The sequence below is a fragment of the Sycon ciliatum genome, chromosome 2, assembly GCF_964019385.1.
Source record: "Sycon ciliatum chromosome 2, ocSycCili1.1, whole genome shotgun sequence".
Taxonomy (NCBI): domain Eukaryota; kingdom Metazoa; phylum Porifera; class Calcarea; order Leucosolenida; family Sycettidae; genus Sycon; species Sycon ciliatum.
Window position 1 is genome coordinate 25438992 of NC_088644.1, and position 18371 is coordinate 25457362.

At 47.4% G+C, this 18371-nt stretch overlaps 1 protein-coding gene across 1 annotated transcript in view; it reads left to right on the forward strand.

Moving 5' to 3' along the window:
* The window catches only part of LOC135809347 (acetyl-CoA carboxylase-like), a 78020-nt gene that overhangs the window by 12803 nt on the left and 46846 nt on the right, over window positions 1-18371 (forward strand). The window contains exons 5-27 of the mRNA XM_065322683.1: window positions 889-970; window positions 1385-1483; window positions 2058-2164; window positions 2558-2668; window positions 2952-3004; window positions 3255-3411; window positions 3727-3897; window positions 4789-4880; window positions 5251-5320; window positions 5918-6081; window positions 6354-6504; window positions 6877-6980; window positions 7763-7844; window positions 8444-8514; window positions 8938-9012; window positions 9286-9351; window positions 9624-9708; window positions 11323-11366; window positions 11942-12032; window positions 12551-12622; window positions 13178-13324; window positions 16612-16722; window positions 17667-17767. Of these exons, the coding sequence (XP_065178755.1) occupies window positions 889-970; window positions 1385-1483; window positions 2058-2164; window positions 2558-2668; window positions 2952-3004; window positions 3255-3411; window positions 3727-3897; window positions 4789-4880; window positions 5251-5320; window positions 5918-6081; window positions 6354-6504; window positions 6877-6980; window positions 7763-7844; window positions 8444-8514; window positions 8938-9012; window positions 9286-9351; window positions 9624-9708; window positions 11323-11366; window positions 11942-12032; window positions 12551-12622; window positions 13178-13324; window positions 16612-16722; window positions 17667-17767 (2306 nt within the window). The remainder of the gene's footprint in view (window positions 1-888; window positions 971-1384; window positions 1484-2057; window positions 2165-2557; window positions 2669-2951; window positions 3005-3254; window positions 3412-3726; window positions 3898-4788; window positions 4881-5250; window positions 5321-5917; window positions 6082-6353; window positions 6505-6876; window positions 6981-7762; window positions 7845-8443; window positions 8515-8937; window positions 9013-9285; window positions 9352-9623; window positions 9709-11322; window positions 11367-11941; window positions 12033-12550; window positions 12623-13177; window positions 13325-16611; window positions 16723-17666; window positions 17768-18371) is intronic.

Below are 18371 nucleotides of genomic sequence, written 5' to 3' on the forward strand. Positions count from 1 at the left end.
CAAGCTGCAGCACGTCTTGCCGTATCAAATTCTTTCTTTCGAGTCAGTGCACACAACTGCCGTGTGCAGTCCAGCGTCGTGTGAGACAAACCAGTCGGTGGTAACCTTCGTGAGAAGTTGTCCGGTAGAACGGTGTTTCCGAAAGCCAAATTGGTCAACATGGAAAGGGAAACATGTTGAGACGAGAAAACACAAGCGCCTCCGGAAGTTCAGCTAGGGCGTCCGGTTGTTTTTGGTGTTGCTTGTCATGTGCAATAATATTCCCTACAAGGAGGATTCTTCGGTCATGTCTGCTGTTGCTGTGTGGTGGAATGAAGTGTTCAAGTGTAGCAGAACAAGATCCAATCTATCCTTGTACTCGGCGAAATCGCCGTGATCGAATAACTCCAGCGTGGCTCTTGCTGCCATCGTAGAAAATTGCAGTACTAATCAAACGAATGTGTAAAAAGGAACCATCTTCGTCGCCATTTGTTATGTCTTTCCAAACACACAACAAGGGAATCTCAATCAAGTTACCTTTCCAAACTCTTACTTCATGAACAAGAAACAACTAACTCCTTGCGCATGCGCACTAATCCTAATATGTAGGAATGCCATTACTCTAGTGTCTGATAGCTGTGTACATGATATATAACAGAAGCCATCTCGGTGACTAGGTGCACACTGCTGGAGGTATTCTAGCAGCATGTGGTGGTGGTCCTTACCTCTACTCGCATACTTGCAACATTTTAAAGGGTTCCCAGATACAGTAGTAGACTATGAGCAATGGCATGTGTTTACTAGCACCGTTGTGACAGCAATATGTTGTACTGTCCTGCTTTTGACAATGTTGATTCCTTTGTGCAATACTCTGTTTGACTTCTTCCTCCACACCTGTGTCTTCTGCAGGCTGTTTGGGCTGGCTGGGGTCATGCATCTGAGTACCCGCGTTTGCCTGAATCGTTGCTTGAGCACGACATTGCTTTCATCGGTGGGTGCACTGGATTGGGCTCGACTTTCTAGACCCCTAGAGTTGTAGACAAGATTAGATGATGCACGAGAAGGAAGTAGGCTGATGAAGTAACTTGACTCTAGAAGATTGTGCTGCATTTTCTTTTTTTCATTCACGGAATAAAAATACGTTTTCCCCCCTTGAACTGATGCAACTGATGTACTTCGAAGTACATGGGTCACTGGCAAAATTTAAAGTGTTGAGATTACTGCTGCTGTTAGATGACCCGTCAACCTATGTCTTCTATGTCATTCCTTCTGTTGAAGCAAGCTTGTCTTGGATGTTTGCACTGCCCCTGCTGGGCTTCCACCATCTTGCGTACTTTGATTTTAAACATGTCTACATGCCTTCGTTGTATTTCTTTCTTTGCCCGTTTCACTCACCATGATACAGGTCCCCCTGCTCAGGCTATGCGTGCACTGGGTGACAAGATTGCGTCGTCCATTGTCGCCCAGACCGCCAATGTACCTACTCTGCCGTGGAACGGTTTAGGTGAGGGACTGCTATCGGTGCACATCGATATTGAATTCATTGATGCTACCCAGTGAACACACTGATCGTCTTTTCATGCACCATATCGATACTAATGTTCTCTATCACTGCATGTACAACATGTTTTCATGGAGGTGCAATACTGGTAGTATTGAGCAACTCTCCGACTTTCTCCGGAAACAAAAACTCCGTGACTTTGATCGACCTGTCAGTGCTGGTGAATCGCGCTTTGAGGAATCGCGCTTTGGTGACTCCGAATGGGACTCAAACAGTGTATATTTCTTTTGTGCTCGTATAATAATTGTACATACTAAAAAAAAGTATATCCACTCATCTTGAATCGTTTTTGTTCCACTGAACCAAATTTCTTGAGCACAGTAGCTCCTTATAATGTGAACATAAGAAAGTCACAAAGTTGTCATTTCCGGAGAAAGTATTCTCCATCTTTACTAGTGCTTTGCACTTGTTCTATCAACATGTCCACCGTTAAGTGCACACATGCACACGTCATGATCATGATTGTTACATACCAAGGCCAAAGCCAATGCCATCCTTGTGTTATCACTGTGACCAGATCTGACCATTCCCGGAGTGGATTCTCTACCAGCCGGTACCATCGTGACCGTGCCACAGGATCTCTATGAGAAAGGTTGCGTGGAGGATGCTGCTAGCGGTTCAGAGGTGAGCTTATGTGATTGCTGCCTGATTGTGTCTGGGAATTCCCAGTGTTTGATTGCGGAACAACTAGACGCACAGCGTGGTTGGTCGAAATGATGGTGTCATTTCAACCTCTTGGAAGGATGGGACAACATGAACCTGGGCTCATTCTCGCTTGCTCGCTCCTACTTGTCTTTGCGTGATGATTTTATCCCACTATTTTTTTAACAAAATTATTGTTTCTGTTTGTGTGTGTGTGTGTGCATGCGCTTATGTGTGTATGTGTGTGTATGTGTGTGTATGTGTGTGCGCGCGCATGTGCGTGTGTGTGTGTGTGTGTGTGTGTGTGTGCGCATGTGTGTGTGTGTGCATGCGTGTCTATAATGTACATGCTTACGCGTACCTGGTTGTGTGTAGGCGGCGCTTCGCATTGGCTACCCAGTGATGATCAAAGCTTCGGAGGGTGGTGGTGGAAAGGGTATCCGTCGCTGTGATACAGACGCTGACTTTCCCATGATGTTCAGACAGGTGAGGCGAACTATCTCTGTAGGTTGTAATAGTACTGTACATGCATTATGCTCTAAGTTCTATGTATCGGTCTGGTGGTGGCATGTGGCCATATCTCATTGGGATGATTTCAAATACAACTTTTCTCTCAAAAGCCCTTTGCCATTTTTGAATCGTTGTTACTGTCTTGGTCGTTGTTGTCGTTATCGACGAATCACCGTCTAAGTTGTTCTTCTTGTGCTTCTTGTACTCGTTTGTCAATGTCCTCTGAACAACAATGTATCCTGGTTGTGTCTGATGGCAGGTCCAACTGGAGGTACCCGGCTCACCCATCTTCATCATGAAGCTGGCCACAAAGTAAGTGAAGTGGACACCAAGTCTAAGTTCTGATTTGCTGTTTTGTGGATTTCTACTGTTCGATTATTTGTGAACTCTTCCATTGTGTATTCATTGTTATTCCCTTTTCTATATGTGCTAGTAGCAGTGTGTGTGTGTGTGTGTGTGTGTGTGTGTGCGTGCGTGCGTGCGTGCGTGCGTGCGTGCGTGCGTGTGTGTGTCTGAGTTGAATTGTTCCTTTCTTCTACATTGTCGATGCTGTGCTGTCCAGTGTTCGTCATCTTGAAGTCCAGCTGCTTGCTGACAAGTACGGAAATGCCATCTCACTTTTCGGCCGTGACTGCTCCATTCAGCGCCGTCATCAGAAAATCATTGAGGAAGCACCTGCCGGTATTGCTGATCCCGATGTTTTCGTCGAGATGGAAAAGGTGTGTTGGCCTTGTGCTGGTCATTGTGTTTGTTTAGAGCAAAGAGTTATGGGTAGGCAAGGACGCGCATCCAACATCACTGTCCCTGAAGCCTTTGTCTTAGCCGAAAACAGACATGAATGGAACCTTTTTTTACTCACAGATACGTAGGGCTCAATCTTGAGTGATATGCGAGCTGTTCTTGTTGTGATGATTAAGGATGCGTATCTTGTGTTTCTTATCTTGTAAGCTGGTGTTTGCCTATGCTCATCTCCGTTATTTTCACAGCACATGCTGTACATTATTGTTATGGTGTGTTGCTTGTGTGCACACTAGGCTGCTGTACGTCTAGCTAAGATGGTGGGATACGTCAGTGCTGGTACTGTGGAGTACCTGTACAGTGCTGATGGTGGCTTCCACTTTCTCGAGCTAAACCCGCGCCTGCAGGTCGAGCATCCGTGCACGGAGATGGTCGCTGACGTCAACCTCCCGGCCTGTCAGCTGCAGGTGAGGCAAGCCACGCTCTTCACGTATACAAGGGCATAGCTCGCACATATGTGGTGTGGTAACCATGTCCCACCGGCAACTTCTTACCGTAGTTCCGCGCATATAAGCCTATGGGCCTATATCCGGATATAAGCCCACCTCCGTTTATAGGCCCATGGGCTAATAAACAGACCCAAACACCGTTACGGAACCGATAGTACAGCATGTCAGTGCAGACTACATTACCAGTACCGGTACCTACATGTACGTTAGGCGGACAACCGCGCACGGACTTGTACTTTTTCGCGTGCCAGCTGCCTTCAAAATTCGAATATAGGCCCAGGGCTAAAAAACGAACCATTATTACTAATTTTTTCCCGGGAAAATGCATTATTTCGTATATTCGCCCATGGGCTTATATGCGCGGAACTACGGTAGCTGTCATTTTGCCTATTTTTGCCTATAATAGTGCCGATGACGGCCATTTTCTGGTGTGATGACCACACTACACTGACTATACACGAGCCAAGCGCCTGTGTATATGCTTGTGCCGATGATTTCTCCTCCTCTGTTTGAATCTGATGTCGGTCACTGGGTGTTTACGCATTGTCAATACAGTGATCTTGACTCGCGATGTTCACAATTTTCAGTAACACATTCCCTAATAGTTGTGACCGTGTCCATCACTCTTCAAGTCTTGAGGCTGAGCAGGAATCAGGCACTGCGGGTTGCACCAGGCAGAGGTGCCAGCGAATATTGAGATCAGGAACCCATTCCGTTCCAGGAACTGCTGAATGTGTTTCTACCTTCTGCTCATATTTATTGTGCCATGGACTCAGTTAGTTCCTAGGTGCTTATTTGAAAAGTTTCTATCGTATCCTGTCATTGTTGTTCTTTTTTGTTTGTCACCAGGTTGCGATGGGCTTGCCTCTCAATCGTATCAAGGACATCCGCATTCTCTATGGCCAGTCACCTTGGGACAACACAGAGATTGATTTTGATAAGTGAGTCTCGCCTGGGATCTGTTGAGGCCGTTCGTAGCTTCACTTCTTCATGAGACTACCTTGCAGACTTTGCCAAAATCCTTCGAATTTTTCTATTGGTTTCCTGAAGTGATGCCATTGCTGTGTCAGGTCAATCTGACCGCTGCAACACTTGGACGGTTTCTTATGTCTCAAGTTAATTATTTGTCACCGTCTTGTGTGTCGGCTTCCTTACTAATACCACTGCATGTGTGTGTGTGTGTGTGTGTGTGTGTGTGTGTGTGTGCGTGCGCGCATGCGTGTGTGTGTGTGTGTGTGTGCGTGTGTGTGTGCGTGTGTGTGTGTGTGTGTGTGTGTGTGCGTGCGTGTGTGGACCTGTGCTATTTTCTAGCCCTGTCCCTCGTCCTGTGTGTCATGGTCATGTCATCGCAGCTCGCATCACATCGGAGAATCCCGACGAGGTAAAGTTATTTCCCTACTAATATTCAGTTACCATGGCCTTTTGTTGTCTTTTTTTTTGCCATCCTTCTATCTGTCCCTACACACCCTGTTACGTTGTGTTCATACTGACGCGAACAACACCAGCGGAATGGAGCAGTTTGAAACCGTATATGCTGGTCACTTTCAACGTTCCTCCTTCTTCAAGTCGATCAAGAACCAGCTAATTGATGTTTGATTTCCCTTGACCAGTCTCTCCCATCTCTCCTGAGTCATGGGATCAATTCCCACCACTGCCATCAAGATAGAAACAGGACAACTCTCACTACTGGCCCTAGCCCTTGTCATCTCCACTCTCTGACGAGTAAACCACGTTTCAAATCTGACGAGCAAACTACACTTCGAAGACTATTAGATGGAGACGGAACTGCCGAAGAGACACTGAAAACACAAACTTGATGCCAATTACTCATTTACGCCAACACAGCAGCAACACATTGCATGCATCAACACTACGAGTACGTATGTATGATGACGCAAACCAGATATACTAACTAAATACTTTGAAGTAAATATACATGACGGTATGCGTGTACATGTTGTATTGCGATGTGTTGCAGGGCTTCAAACCAAGTGGTGGCAATGTCACTGAACTTAATTTCCGCTCCAACAAGAACGTGTGGGGCTATTTCAGTGTGGCTGCCAGTGGTGGTCTGCACGAGTTCGCCGACTCTCAGTTTGGGCATATTTTCGCCTGGGGCGAGGATCGAGAAGAGGCCCGAGAGTGAGTAACAACTGTCTAACTATCTTGCCATACGTGTTCATGATCTGCATGTTTACCGGTGCATGTGCATAGAGTTCAGCTGTGTTGTGTTTCTGTGTTTGTATGAGTACGTGCATTGGACGTTTGCGCGGAGGTACGCTTAATTACATGTTAGCTCTGTAGTTCTTGTGTGAAGCCAAGTAGTGCTGAGACTACTGGGGAGGACTGTTTGTGCTGTGTTGATATATCTTGCGTGTTTCCGTTGCATTGTTGTTTCTCCACACTCAACCCAGGAATATGGTGGTAGCCCTGCGGGACTTGTCCATCCGTGGCGACTTCCACACCACGGTCGAGTACCTAGTCATGTTGATGGAGACGGAGAACTTTCTGAACAACACCTTCCACACTGGTTGGCTGGATCAGCTGATTGCAACGAAGGCCCGAGTGAGTTTGTAGTCCCTGCTGCTTTGGCGTGCATCAGGACGATCACGTATGGCTACCTTCTTATAGCGCTCGCTTGGCTATGTGCTTGGCTCTCACTCACTAACTTATTTCTCGAACACACACACACACGCACACACACACACACACACACACACACACACACACACACACACACACACACACACACACACACACACACACACACATGCTGTTGCTCTGCTGCATTCGTTGCTAACTTTCTTCCTGCCTTTTCTTTCCTGGTGCATATCCTGGTTCTTGTGTTCTTTTTGAATTTCTGTGTTTGAGTCTGTGTTTGAGTCTGTGTTTTGAGACATGATGACAAGCATTTCATTTTGCTTGGTTTGCATACAGGTGGAGAAGCCAGACCCGCTGTCCGGGGTTGTGTGCTGCGCATTACACGTGGCACACAATGATATCAATGGCAGTGTGCAAGAGTACAAGTCTTCCATTGAACGGTAGGTAGTGTCGCAGTGTGCCTTGGCTCTACGGGCACTCTTATCAGTCTTGTGTTTGGCAGTCACTCGGTGATGCACACGTACGCTGATCTTGCTTTTTAGACAGTCAGTCTCTGTACACAGGTGGAGATGTACAGCGCTGCGTTAATGAAATCCGATCGAATGAGTTAAGTACGCGCCGGCCGTTTCGCGGCCCTAGACCTGTGAACGCCGAGCTGTGAAATGGTGCAGGGCGCAAACTCGATTCGCACGATCGGATTTCATTGAGCAGCATTGTATACTGAGGAATGGCGTGGTGTGTGTGTCTGTGACTGCTCTCTGATGCATTTTGTAGTTCTCTTTGCCTGTACTTGTGTTTATTTATTTATTTATAAATTTATTCAACATCTTATGGCTTCCGATGGCAGCCAAAACGGGAAGATGTGGGTGATAGCCAACCATGGTAAACGAAGGAGAAGATTATATACATGAAAAGGAAACAGCCGAAAAGCTACATTGTATATTGATTAGTGATCACTGGCACTGTTCCTGCTGCTGATGGGGTTACAGCATTTTCGCAAGCAAAGTGCACTCAGTTGTATATTTTGTTGTCAGTATTCTAAATATGTGTTGTGCGCCCACACACGTACACATGCGTGTGCAATGAGCATGTAATAGTACTATGTGTGCACGTGCGTACATGTGTGCATGTTCCGGCCTGTTGTTGAATTGTGTTTCTATGTATGCAAACATGCGTACATGTGTGCATGTTGTGGCCTGTTGTTGAATTGTGTTTCATACAGTGGCCTATCCCCCACACCGGAAAGCCTTGTTTCTATGATCGACGTCGAATTGATCAATGATAACGTCAAGTATATCATGAAGGTAAGAATGTACCCCCTCCCCCCCCCCCCCCCCTCACGCTCACATGTTTAGCTGAATACTCATGTACAGTGCTGCTCAATGAAATTCAGTCGCGGCACTCAAGTTTGCGCCTTGGACCGTTTCGAAGCCCAGTGTTCTCAGGTCTCAGGCTGCGCAACGCCCGGCGCGTACATGAGTGACGCGACTGGATTTCATTGAGCAGTACTCTAGTTGTTTGGTCCAGTGATGCTCTTTGCTCGCCTGCTGTCGTTTCACATGCATTGGTTTTGATCCAGACTTGGTAGTGTACGCACCATGTACATGTACAGTCAGACCTCGCATAACCGCACACATCCGTTTTCCACAAAAAATATCCGGATAGGCGAGGGAACCGGATAATCGAACACACATACTGTATGTATGCATGGCATATGCTGTAAATCGGTAACCAACGATTTTCTTCCGGATGGCGAGGGATCCGGATAAAAGAGGACCGGATAGGCGAGGTCTGACTGTATTATAAAGCTCTGTTGTAGCTTGTGCTCTCTCTCTTTCTGCCAGGTTAGGCCTGTGGTTGCCTTGATGATGCTGGTGGTATCTTGGTTGTTCTAATTGTGCAGGTCACACGTAGCAGTCAAAGCTCCTACTTTTTACTCATGAACGAATCGTCGCTGGAAGTCGAAGTTCACAGGTGTGTGTGTGTGTGTGTGTGTGTGTGTGTGTTTGTGCGCGCGCGTGTGTGTGTGTGTGTGTGTGCGTTTACTGTGTGTGTACATGTTTTGTTACTTTCTGCCTGTGCTGAAACGTGTACTGCAGTGATTGCTTTTCCCTTCAGTGACGTCTTTAATAGTAGCAACAAGGCTACATGCAATGAATGTGCTTGTGTACTGCGTGTGACATCACGTTGCTCTACATGTATTAATCCCTATCTTGATTCTACACATTGCACTGGACATATGGTAGATATACCTACCAGGTCTCGCCGATTGGGAGCGGAAAGACTACCAGTGTACCTGAGAGAGTGAAATTCCTTCATTCATTTCTAGAAAACCCCGTCGGCATTCCCTCGATAATTCTCTTGATTTCTGTCTTTGAATGTGCTGTTGGCGCGTAGGATGACTGATGGTGGCTTGCTTCTCTCGACTGGCAGTAACAGCTTTACTACGTACATGATTGATGAAGTTGATAGGTAAGTCGTCCGAGGCACCGTGTCACAGTTCTGTGTGAATATGGATAAGCTAGTCAGTGGAGCAAGTGTGCCAGTCTCAGTAATGCTGATTGAAAAACTGTATGACCCACCGTACAGCCGTTTCTGTCTTTGTTATCGAATGTCGACACTCTGTTCTCGTGGATGCCTGGTTCAAGTGCCCTAGTTTACATCTATCAGTGTGTTGGGTGTTGTGCTAAGTGGACTGGTCGTATGCATTGGATTTGGTTTTTGTCTCGCCCTATGTCTTCGTAGGTATCGTGTTGTGGTCAACGGCAAAGCAGTCGTGTTCGAGAAAGAGAGAGATCCTACAAAGCTACGGTAAGGGCAGCTCATGCTTCGGTCTTCGAAGCCATGTGAATTGTGTTGTTGTCTCTATTGTAGGAGTCCAGCTTCAGCTGGTATGCTCATTGTTCCTTTGTACGTCTTAAAAGAACGCATTTATTCACAAAGCCAATCGTTTTGTACTACATGTATCAGTGTGTGGCAAGTGGAAAAGCACTTGTTCTGTTGGTTTAGGATACAATGTTGCTATACGCACATGGAACATATGTCGCCCTAACACACTAGTGTGTTGTGTTTATCCTGCTTAGATCACCGTCAACAGGAAAGCTGCTTACGTTTGTTGTGGCTGATGGTGGTCATGTCAATGCCGATGATCCGTACGCAGAGATTGAGGTGAGTGCTGCTGGCATGATGCTGCTGCTGCTTTGTTTTCTCTCATCTTCCATGGTGTCAGTGTGGTGAGGACTTTCGTCCGAACATTCCCAGTAGTCCACATGGAGCCACAGAATCTAACCCAGGGACGTATTCTTTACGTATTAAGTGATTTCAGGTCACCAGCAATTCTACGCTTCAGAGCCTTTGGAGCCGCGCTGTCTGCTTCAGCAACAACCAGATGTTGTGAGACAAGGCCATGGGGGTACGGGGTAAACACACGACAATGACGGGTTTGTATCCATGCTCAACACAGTTGTGGCGACTTGCAGAGGCTTGAGGATGGTCACGACTTCTTTCGCCAGATGCCACTGAGCACCAGTTCGCTTGAGATGGGAGCAGTTCTTCTCTGCAGCCAATACAGCCATAACAGAATTGCTGAGTTTCACCAGACGTTCCAGCATCAGGTACGTGGAATTCCATCTAGTGGCAGCGTCCTGGATAAGGTTGAGTGGCTTTTTCCAGCCAGCTTGCTCCTCCATCTTGTGTAGCTTTGTGGTCGCCAACGACGAATGATTTAAGTGGCCGACCATTTTCCTGGCAATGGACGCCACTCTGGCGACGGCAGCCTCCTTCAGTCCCTTGTGTTCGGAAGCTGCAAAAAAACTCCCGTGGACTCGATCGATCGATATGCGATCGGTATCGATCAGCCCTACAAACTATAGATCTAAATCTACAATGACGTAACGTATAGTGCGGAGCGGCGAACAACTAAATTTGGCGGAGACAACTCCAAATAGGCAACTCCCCTACGGACACAGTGTAAATCTACTACCCAGCTATCCTAACAGACTATGGACAGTATGGTGTAGCAGGCATGCACAAACACGGAAGACGGAAAATGTTCTGAAAAATTTAGGGCCTGACAGGTTGGCGGCAATGCGTGACCTATGAACGAAGCTGTACATGTAAGCATGCAACAACAAAAAAACAACGAGCAGAAAGAAACACAATACAGAAAGGAAAAATCGAAGAAGAGAGTGGATTAGGAAATGGTAGTTCACTTGCGTGGGCCTCTGTGGCCGAGTCTTCGTAGCAGACGATCTCCGAAGGCGTACACTCTCCGCCAGCGATGTATACGTGGACCAACTTCCGCTGCCACCAGTGTTAGCTCCCGGCTAAACGCAGTCCCCTCACACTTGCAGAACACTGGGCTATGGGTGTGCGTGCACAGAGCTGTAGCTACAGTAAATGTCTGCATTGCACCATGCCTGGTCCAATGATGCAGGCCCGGAGGAACCGGTCCGGTTGGTCAGGCCATGGCCGGGCCTACTTTTGGCTACCAATGTGTGTTTACTGTTGAGGAGGTCATGTATACACCATAGTATACCCTCCATGTCATACACAATGTATGAAAGGCTAGGGTATGGCCGGACCAATCAAAGACTGCTTCCGCCGGTCCTGTAATATGTGTGAATTGAACTTGACTTCTGTAACACCAATTAGTGTTGATTGGTGTGTGTGTGTGTGTGTGTGTGTGTGTGTGTGTGTGTGTGTGTGCGTGCGCGTGCGTGTCTATGTGCATGTGTCTATGTGCGTGTCTACGTACCTATGTGCGTATGTGCCTGTACTTAGGTTATGAAAATGGTGATGACGTTACGAGTGTCCGAAGCTGGCAAGTAAGTGCGTGGTATTTCACCGCTTGATAGTTTGATGTTACCCTTCCTTCTTTTTCTTTTTTTAAATAGAGCTCTTATGAGAGTAGAGTTCACTGTACGATTTAACTACAGCAGAGGAGCTGTTTAGTCCTGGAGCATGTATCACAGCTACTGTTGCCAGAGAAAGGTGCTGGGTGCTTGAACTATTTGTGTGGTCTATTTTCTCATTTTACATGCACCGTATTTTCCGGAGTATAAACCGCACCCAGATTTTTTTGTCACGAAATACAGACATCTACCCTGTATTTCACGTTTCGTTTGACCATCGTAGTATAGGGCTTTCTTTGTGTGAATCACGAGTGTTTGTAATGCGGCTTATACTCTGTTATTACGGTGGTACTTGATCCTGCTCACACACATGGCTTCAAGCAGGATGTGCAGAAAGTGCAGAATGAGAAGGTCTTGGTCACTGGGTCCATGTGTAGTCCAGAACAGCCCTGCTCAGACATTGGTCTCCTACGTGTGTATTGCTCACTCTGCTGCCAATGTGCATTCATTCATTCCACCGCTTCTTCTCCTATTCCCTTCTTTTGCAGGGTGGTGCAGATGAAGAGACCCGGCGCTGTTCTTGATGCCGGTATGATCATAGCTCAGCTGGAGCTGGATGATCCTGGTGCTGTGAAGCAGGTAGGTCATCATACACTGTATAATGCGAAAAAGTTGATCTGAGCTCAACTATTTCGCGTACGGGAAAGCCATCGCGCGACGGCCGCGCGATGACTTTCCCGTACGCGACATGAAGTACCACTATCTGTGTGGGGAATCTGTTGTTGTTGTTGTTGTTGTTGTTGTTGTTGTTGTTGTTGTTGTTGTTGTTGTTGTTGTTGTTGTTGTTGTTGTTGTTGTTGTTGTTGTTGTTGTTGTTGTTGTTGATGTGAAGATTTCACAGGGTTCTTGACTAAACTAGGGCCCAATAGCACTGTGATGTTTCTGCACGAATCAGTCTGGACTCTTGCCTTGTGATGTGGATTGTGTCATTTACTCTGCTGTGAAATGGATCCCAATGGGTGTCGGGGGAATTCATCTTTTCTGCTGAGCTGGCATGCAAAATGACTGTGTGCCCTGTTACCGTGAACATGTATGAGCTGTACTCACTGTGTTGGTGAATGTTAGTGGTCTGCTGGTCGTTGTCTGTGCCGCTGCAGCTGACTTTGTACAAGGGCCCTCTGCCGTACATGCTCTTCACCGCGTCCAGCCCGTCCAGACGACCACTGCAGGTATGTTTGTTCATTGTGCGCACGTGTATGTGTGCGTGGGGATGTGTGTATGTGTGTGTGTGTGTGTGTGTGTGTGTGCGTGCGTGCGTGCGTGCGTGTGCGCATGCGTGTTTGCTGACATTTGACTTATCTTGCTAACACAAGCAGCCTTTTATTTTTGTCTGCCATTTAAGCAGCCTTTGTGTCTGCCATGTAGGTAGCCTTTGTGTCTGCCGTGTACCAACATGGAGAAGCACACAGTATGACACTGTGTATGCTGTGGATTGCAATATATTTTATAGCACAATACTAATTCAGCCTGTTGACTGTGGCTAGTGTGGCGAAGTGTCAATTGAGAGATTGCTGTACGGAGTGAATTGTGGTGCCTGTACCTAGCATGCATGTGCCTGAGTTAATTTCCCCCGATTTGTGTGTGTGTGTGTGCGTGTGAGTGTGTGTGTGTGTGACTGTGACTGTGTGCGCGTGCGTGCTTGCATGTGTGGATGTGTGCATATGCATGTGTGTATGTGTGTATGGGTGCTGTGTTCTTGACTTGCTATTGTTACCTTTCTGTAGAAATTCCAGGCAGCTATCAAGAAGCTAAATGACATACTAGATGGCTACTGCATTCCAGAGCCGTACCTGTCTCAGATAGTGCAACTTCATGTTGAGAACTTGATGGAATCACTCTACTGCCCAGAGCTGCCGCTATTGGACATGCAGGTAAGGGAGGCTGTGCATCGCTGTGTCCTGATGTTTATTAATGGCTGTTACAAGCGTGTGCAATCGGATTGGCTCGTGAGCGAGGTTGCGGGTGGGAGAGATGTGAGCGGCAGGATGTAGTGTGTGAGTGCTATAGACGTGGGTGAATGTAGAGTTACTGGTGAGTGACTGGAGTGGCTGAGTCTCCAAGCTGGGCAACTGTGAGCTATTAGTCGCGGCTAGCGCCCCCGGACTTTCCTGGGCATGACTTGGCGGGGCGGCTGCCGAAGCATGTGCTGCACTGGTGGCCGTAGCGACAGGCTGCGCTTTGGCAGCGGCCTTGGTTGTAATCGCGGCAGACGGCTGGGGCGTTTGGCTGAGCGGTTGCCCCTGACCGCTGTGCCAGAAAGGGGTGTTTGGCTGCGGGCCCTTTCAACAGTGAAGCTAGGTTACAAGTGTTTGGCTGCGGGCCCTTTCAACAGTGAAGCTAGGTTACAAGCACGGGGGCAGCGAACTGCTAAGTGACCTTGCCAGTTGCAGTGACAGCAAGGAGGCAGGATGGAGTTCGTAAACCACTCCGACCAGAGTTCTGGGTGTGGGGTGGCAAGGCTGGATTTGCTGCGTGCCGCTCTTGCGCGGAACGATGTATCAAAGCCGGACCACGCACCGACTGTGTAACGTGCGGCCGCTTTGACAATTGTGCCCTGATATTTGAATAGTTCCGGACCTCTGCCCGGGTCATGGTGGAGGGTTATTTGGGCAAAAGCTGAGAAAGCCTCCAGCCACGACGTCAAGTCTACGATTTTTCTTCAGACGGGATGACGAGGACATGGTGGATGGCACAAGGGTGATTATGGTTCCCCGTTCCCTGCAGTGTGAATCCTCCGTCCGGACCCATGCTTGTGTCAAATGCTAGTTCTCCCAGAACCCTACCAAGTCAACGTTGTCACGTTTTTAAAATGATCTTTTCCGTGAGCTGGTCGCTGAGGGCAGGCAATGGGATGAATGGTGGACGCTCTGGGGCGAGCAGATCGCCGTCGAGGAAGAGTCTCTCTTGGTCTGGCCTTATTGCTGCAGGCTGGATATATTCAGGCTCAGGCTCCACAACATTGATGGAGACTGGACCAGCCCGCTGTGCTGCTGTAGCTGTAGCTGCTGCTAGTGTTGGCAGTGGAGTTGCTGCAGCCTGAGCAGGTGCGGGTTGCAGATAGGCTTTTCCACATTATGTTTTGCATAATTTTTGCATCTTGGGGGTAAAAATGAATCCCCGTTGTAAAAATGCATCTTTCGTGATTTTTGCCAGATTTTCTTCAAAAACAACAACGTTTGCGTGGTTTTTGCCAGATTTTCTTCAAAAATAACAAATTTGGTGTGATTTTTGCCAGATTTTCTTAAAAAACAACAAGTTTTGCAAGTGTTAGCTAAACTTTTTTTCTTCTGCTGGCAAGACTTGAGCTTGCCCCACACCTGACGTAACCTGACTCTTGTCAGTCTCGAAATATGCCCGGCACTGGGGCCGGCAGGCGGCAGTGCATGATGATGTGCATGAATGCACGGGTACATGTCCTGTACATGTAGGGTTCTCTGATGCCAACATGTACATGCTTCGAATCAGGGAGTCGTAAAATACTGGTATTTTACGACTCCCTGCTTCGAATGAATTTGGCAGCCGTCTTGTTGCCATGGCAACGGGTGAATAACTTTCGCACATTGGGTGATTTTTTGAATTTTTTTAGATTTTTTTTCAAATCTATCCATTTTTGAGAATAACATCATTCCCCAAAAAATCGAGTTTTACATCCACATCTTTCCAATATTTTTTAGAATAATGTGGAAAAGCCTAGTTGCAGACCCATTGATGTCGTAAATGACGTCATGCAGGACGCTACTGTACTGCCTCTTGCACGACTCGGGAGATATCTGCAGACTACTCCATCGTGACTGCGGGCGACGAGCCAGGCTGGGCCGTGGCCGCGGGGCTGTCAGTGGCCGAGGCTGACATGACACAGGACTAGCACGCCGACGCGTCATCTTTTTTGCGACCTGGTTCGTATTGTGAGTGGCCTCGTTTCCTGCCTGGGCCGACAAATGCTCGTGAAGACAGTTCACTTGCGATCTAAAATTGCCTGAGCATGAAAGCCCGAGTTCTCTCAGTCGAGTTTCGACTCCGTCGACTTTGAGTTGGCGGAGATCGGAAAGTGATGGCACGGAGCTGATGGTGACATGTATAGGCTAAGGAATTGCAAAACAGTTGGATGTATGCAGCAGCACAGATAGCAAGAGAAAGAAGCCGTGGATGAGTTTGTTCCTACTTTTGATGGCTGTGGCTAGCCGTTGACCCAACGGTATTCGTGTGAGTACGGCGTTTGTTTGTGCTGCCAGCTCGTGCCCGGTTCGCCAGTGAAACCGATCTTTTGTGCTATTGACTGGCTTTTCATACAATACTTATTGATGTCTAGAGGCATACTGTCTAGCCTTCCCCTGGTACGCATTAAGGCCGATTCACAATACAACTTCTTGCGACGCGACATGCGACATCTGCGACAGCAGCGCACGGTTCACAATCTTTTTCATGTTTGTGACATCCATGTGCACTAGTAGTACTATCCACGTGCACTGCATGTGCACTCAGGGGAGAAACTGTACTCCATTTGTGTATGTCACGTGTCGCAAAAGTTGAACTTCCTTCAACTTCTGCGACAGGTGCCTTGCGACTGTACGCGACAGCTCACGGCGGGCAGTTTCTTGTTGCAACTGTTGCAAATCGCGTGTTGCGTCGCAGAAAGTTGTATTGTGAATCTACCCTTACGCAGGGCTTTGTTGAAGTTCGTACTGTGAACTGCCAAAGCGAAATGTCATGGTGCTGGGGCGGGTGTGACATTACGGTGTCCCTGCAGCTGGCCTAATCGCGTTTGTTGCCACAACCGATTTTAACTTTCGTCTATCCTTTTTTGATGCTGGTAGTATAATTTCACTCGACTGAATCGATGACGCCTATAAGTTTATAGCACGAAATTTCATTTTTTCCCCTGACTCTGTACAGTAGCTTTCTGTCTTTGATAGGCTAGTCTTTGAAGTAGCTGGGTGTAATGTTTGACATCCAAGCTACTGGTACCACTGTTGTTGCCATAAGCCCATTGCGCAATGACGTAATTTGTACCGTTAACACCCCACACAGCCCCCTGGGCATGGTCGTCTGGGGTGTTGAACAGTACATTGCTGATCCCAGTGTACTCACATGCATTACTCATACAATCCATATTTGACAATGCACAATGGGCTTATTGTTTTGTTTTGTTTTTGTCTAGGATGCACTGTCATCACTGGAGAACCGGTTGCCGGCTCGTCTGCTCAGCGACATCCGTGCCCTGCTCCAGGCGTACTCCAGGCACGAATCCGCACCATTTCCTTTTGACAAGGTTAGCCACCGTGCTGCGGGATTTGTCCGTGCTTGCCGTACTGCTTCTTCCGAAAACCCTGATACACATTATTTTTTTACAGGAGTGGTTTACGTAGTCAGCATCCTTTTCACTGGAGTCAATTGTCTGCAGTGATAACATGTGCACTGTTTGCAAGTATGTTTTACCCTTTTTCTCACATTGCAAAACAAGGTGCCATGAAAGGCTAGACATCAGCCCTATAATGGACTACAGACCTGGGGAAGATAACGCTCTTAACTGACATCAAGAGGGGTTATGGACTCTTGCTGACATTTGAGTATAGGCAGATATCTTGCCTCTAAGCAACCCCAAGCCGTTCTAGGATGATCATGGATACGGGTGGTATGCATATTAATTTTAAGTAATTAAATTTGCATGCAGTTTCACTTGGCCGTGTGTGTGTGTGTGTGTGTGTGTGTGTGTGTGTGTGTGTGTGTGTGTGTGTGTGGTGTCCCATATGGTGCAGTGGTATGTGCAGCGATTTCCAATCGATAGATTGCGGGTTCGATTCCCGACGATTATGGTCACACACGTCTTTCTTCTCTTTCTCAGACTCTTCCTGACTTTTCTTTCATTCTCCTGGGTGGTTACCAACAGCCAGTGCATGCCGGAGTATGTGGTGTGATGTGTGTGCGGGAAAAAAAAAAAAAAAAAAAAAAAAAAAGACCAAAAATAGGGATTCACTGGCCAGAAAATGTCACTCCAAATAGCTGTATGGTGTAGACCAGGCTGAATAGTGACGGTCAATTCTTCAGCCTTGCAAGCTGTTGAATGGTGTAATCCCAGCACAAGTTGCTATGGCTTCTGCCGTAGCATTGCTATCATCGCCTCCGGCGATGGGCGTCAAAGGTCAAAGGTGTGTGTATGCTGTCTCACAACTCGTCGTCACAGTGCTCAGTGCTGTATTTGTTTTCCTGCTGCAGATTGCTTCACTGATCGACAATCATACGCTGGCAATCAAGAAGCACTCAGAGCGAGAGCGGTTCATCATCGATACGCAGACCATCGTGGAACTGCTAAAGAGGTGAGCATGCGTCAGCTAGACTTACCGTAAAGTACCGCGAGAGAGCCCCGTCTCGCGACAGCGCCCCACCTTGCTTTTACAGCCAGGGAAAGGAAAATCATATGGCAGAGTGCAACGAAGTTTGTACGGTGTGAGAACCTTAGTGTACTAAGGCCACCCTTAGCAGTTTTCTGTGTGGAGCTCATGTCCGCTTGAAGGTAAATCGAGTATGGATTGACTGCACAACGTGCAATGTGTGTACAAGGTTCGTGCCGTATGACCTACAGGCGGGATACCACCTCCACAATATGACCACAAAAGGACGAGATGATGGGGCGCTCTCGCGATACTTTACGGTACAATTGTTCTGGTGTGTGGCTTTTTGCCAACATTTCCTGTGAAGTGGAGTTGAAATGTGCAGCGTTTGACCGCAACGTAGACTTGGTAGTGCGTATTTCTGTGAGCAGGGAGTGAAATGGTCTCTCCTGGGCATGCTGAAGTTCAGAGTGAGTTTATTATATCAGGCCAGAAATAATGTACGTGTAAAACACAATCTAGCTGCTGTAGGGCTTGGCGAGCTTGGCCTCTACTCTAACTTACCGTGTGATATTTGATTTGAGAAAAG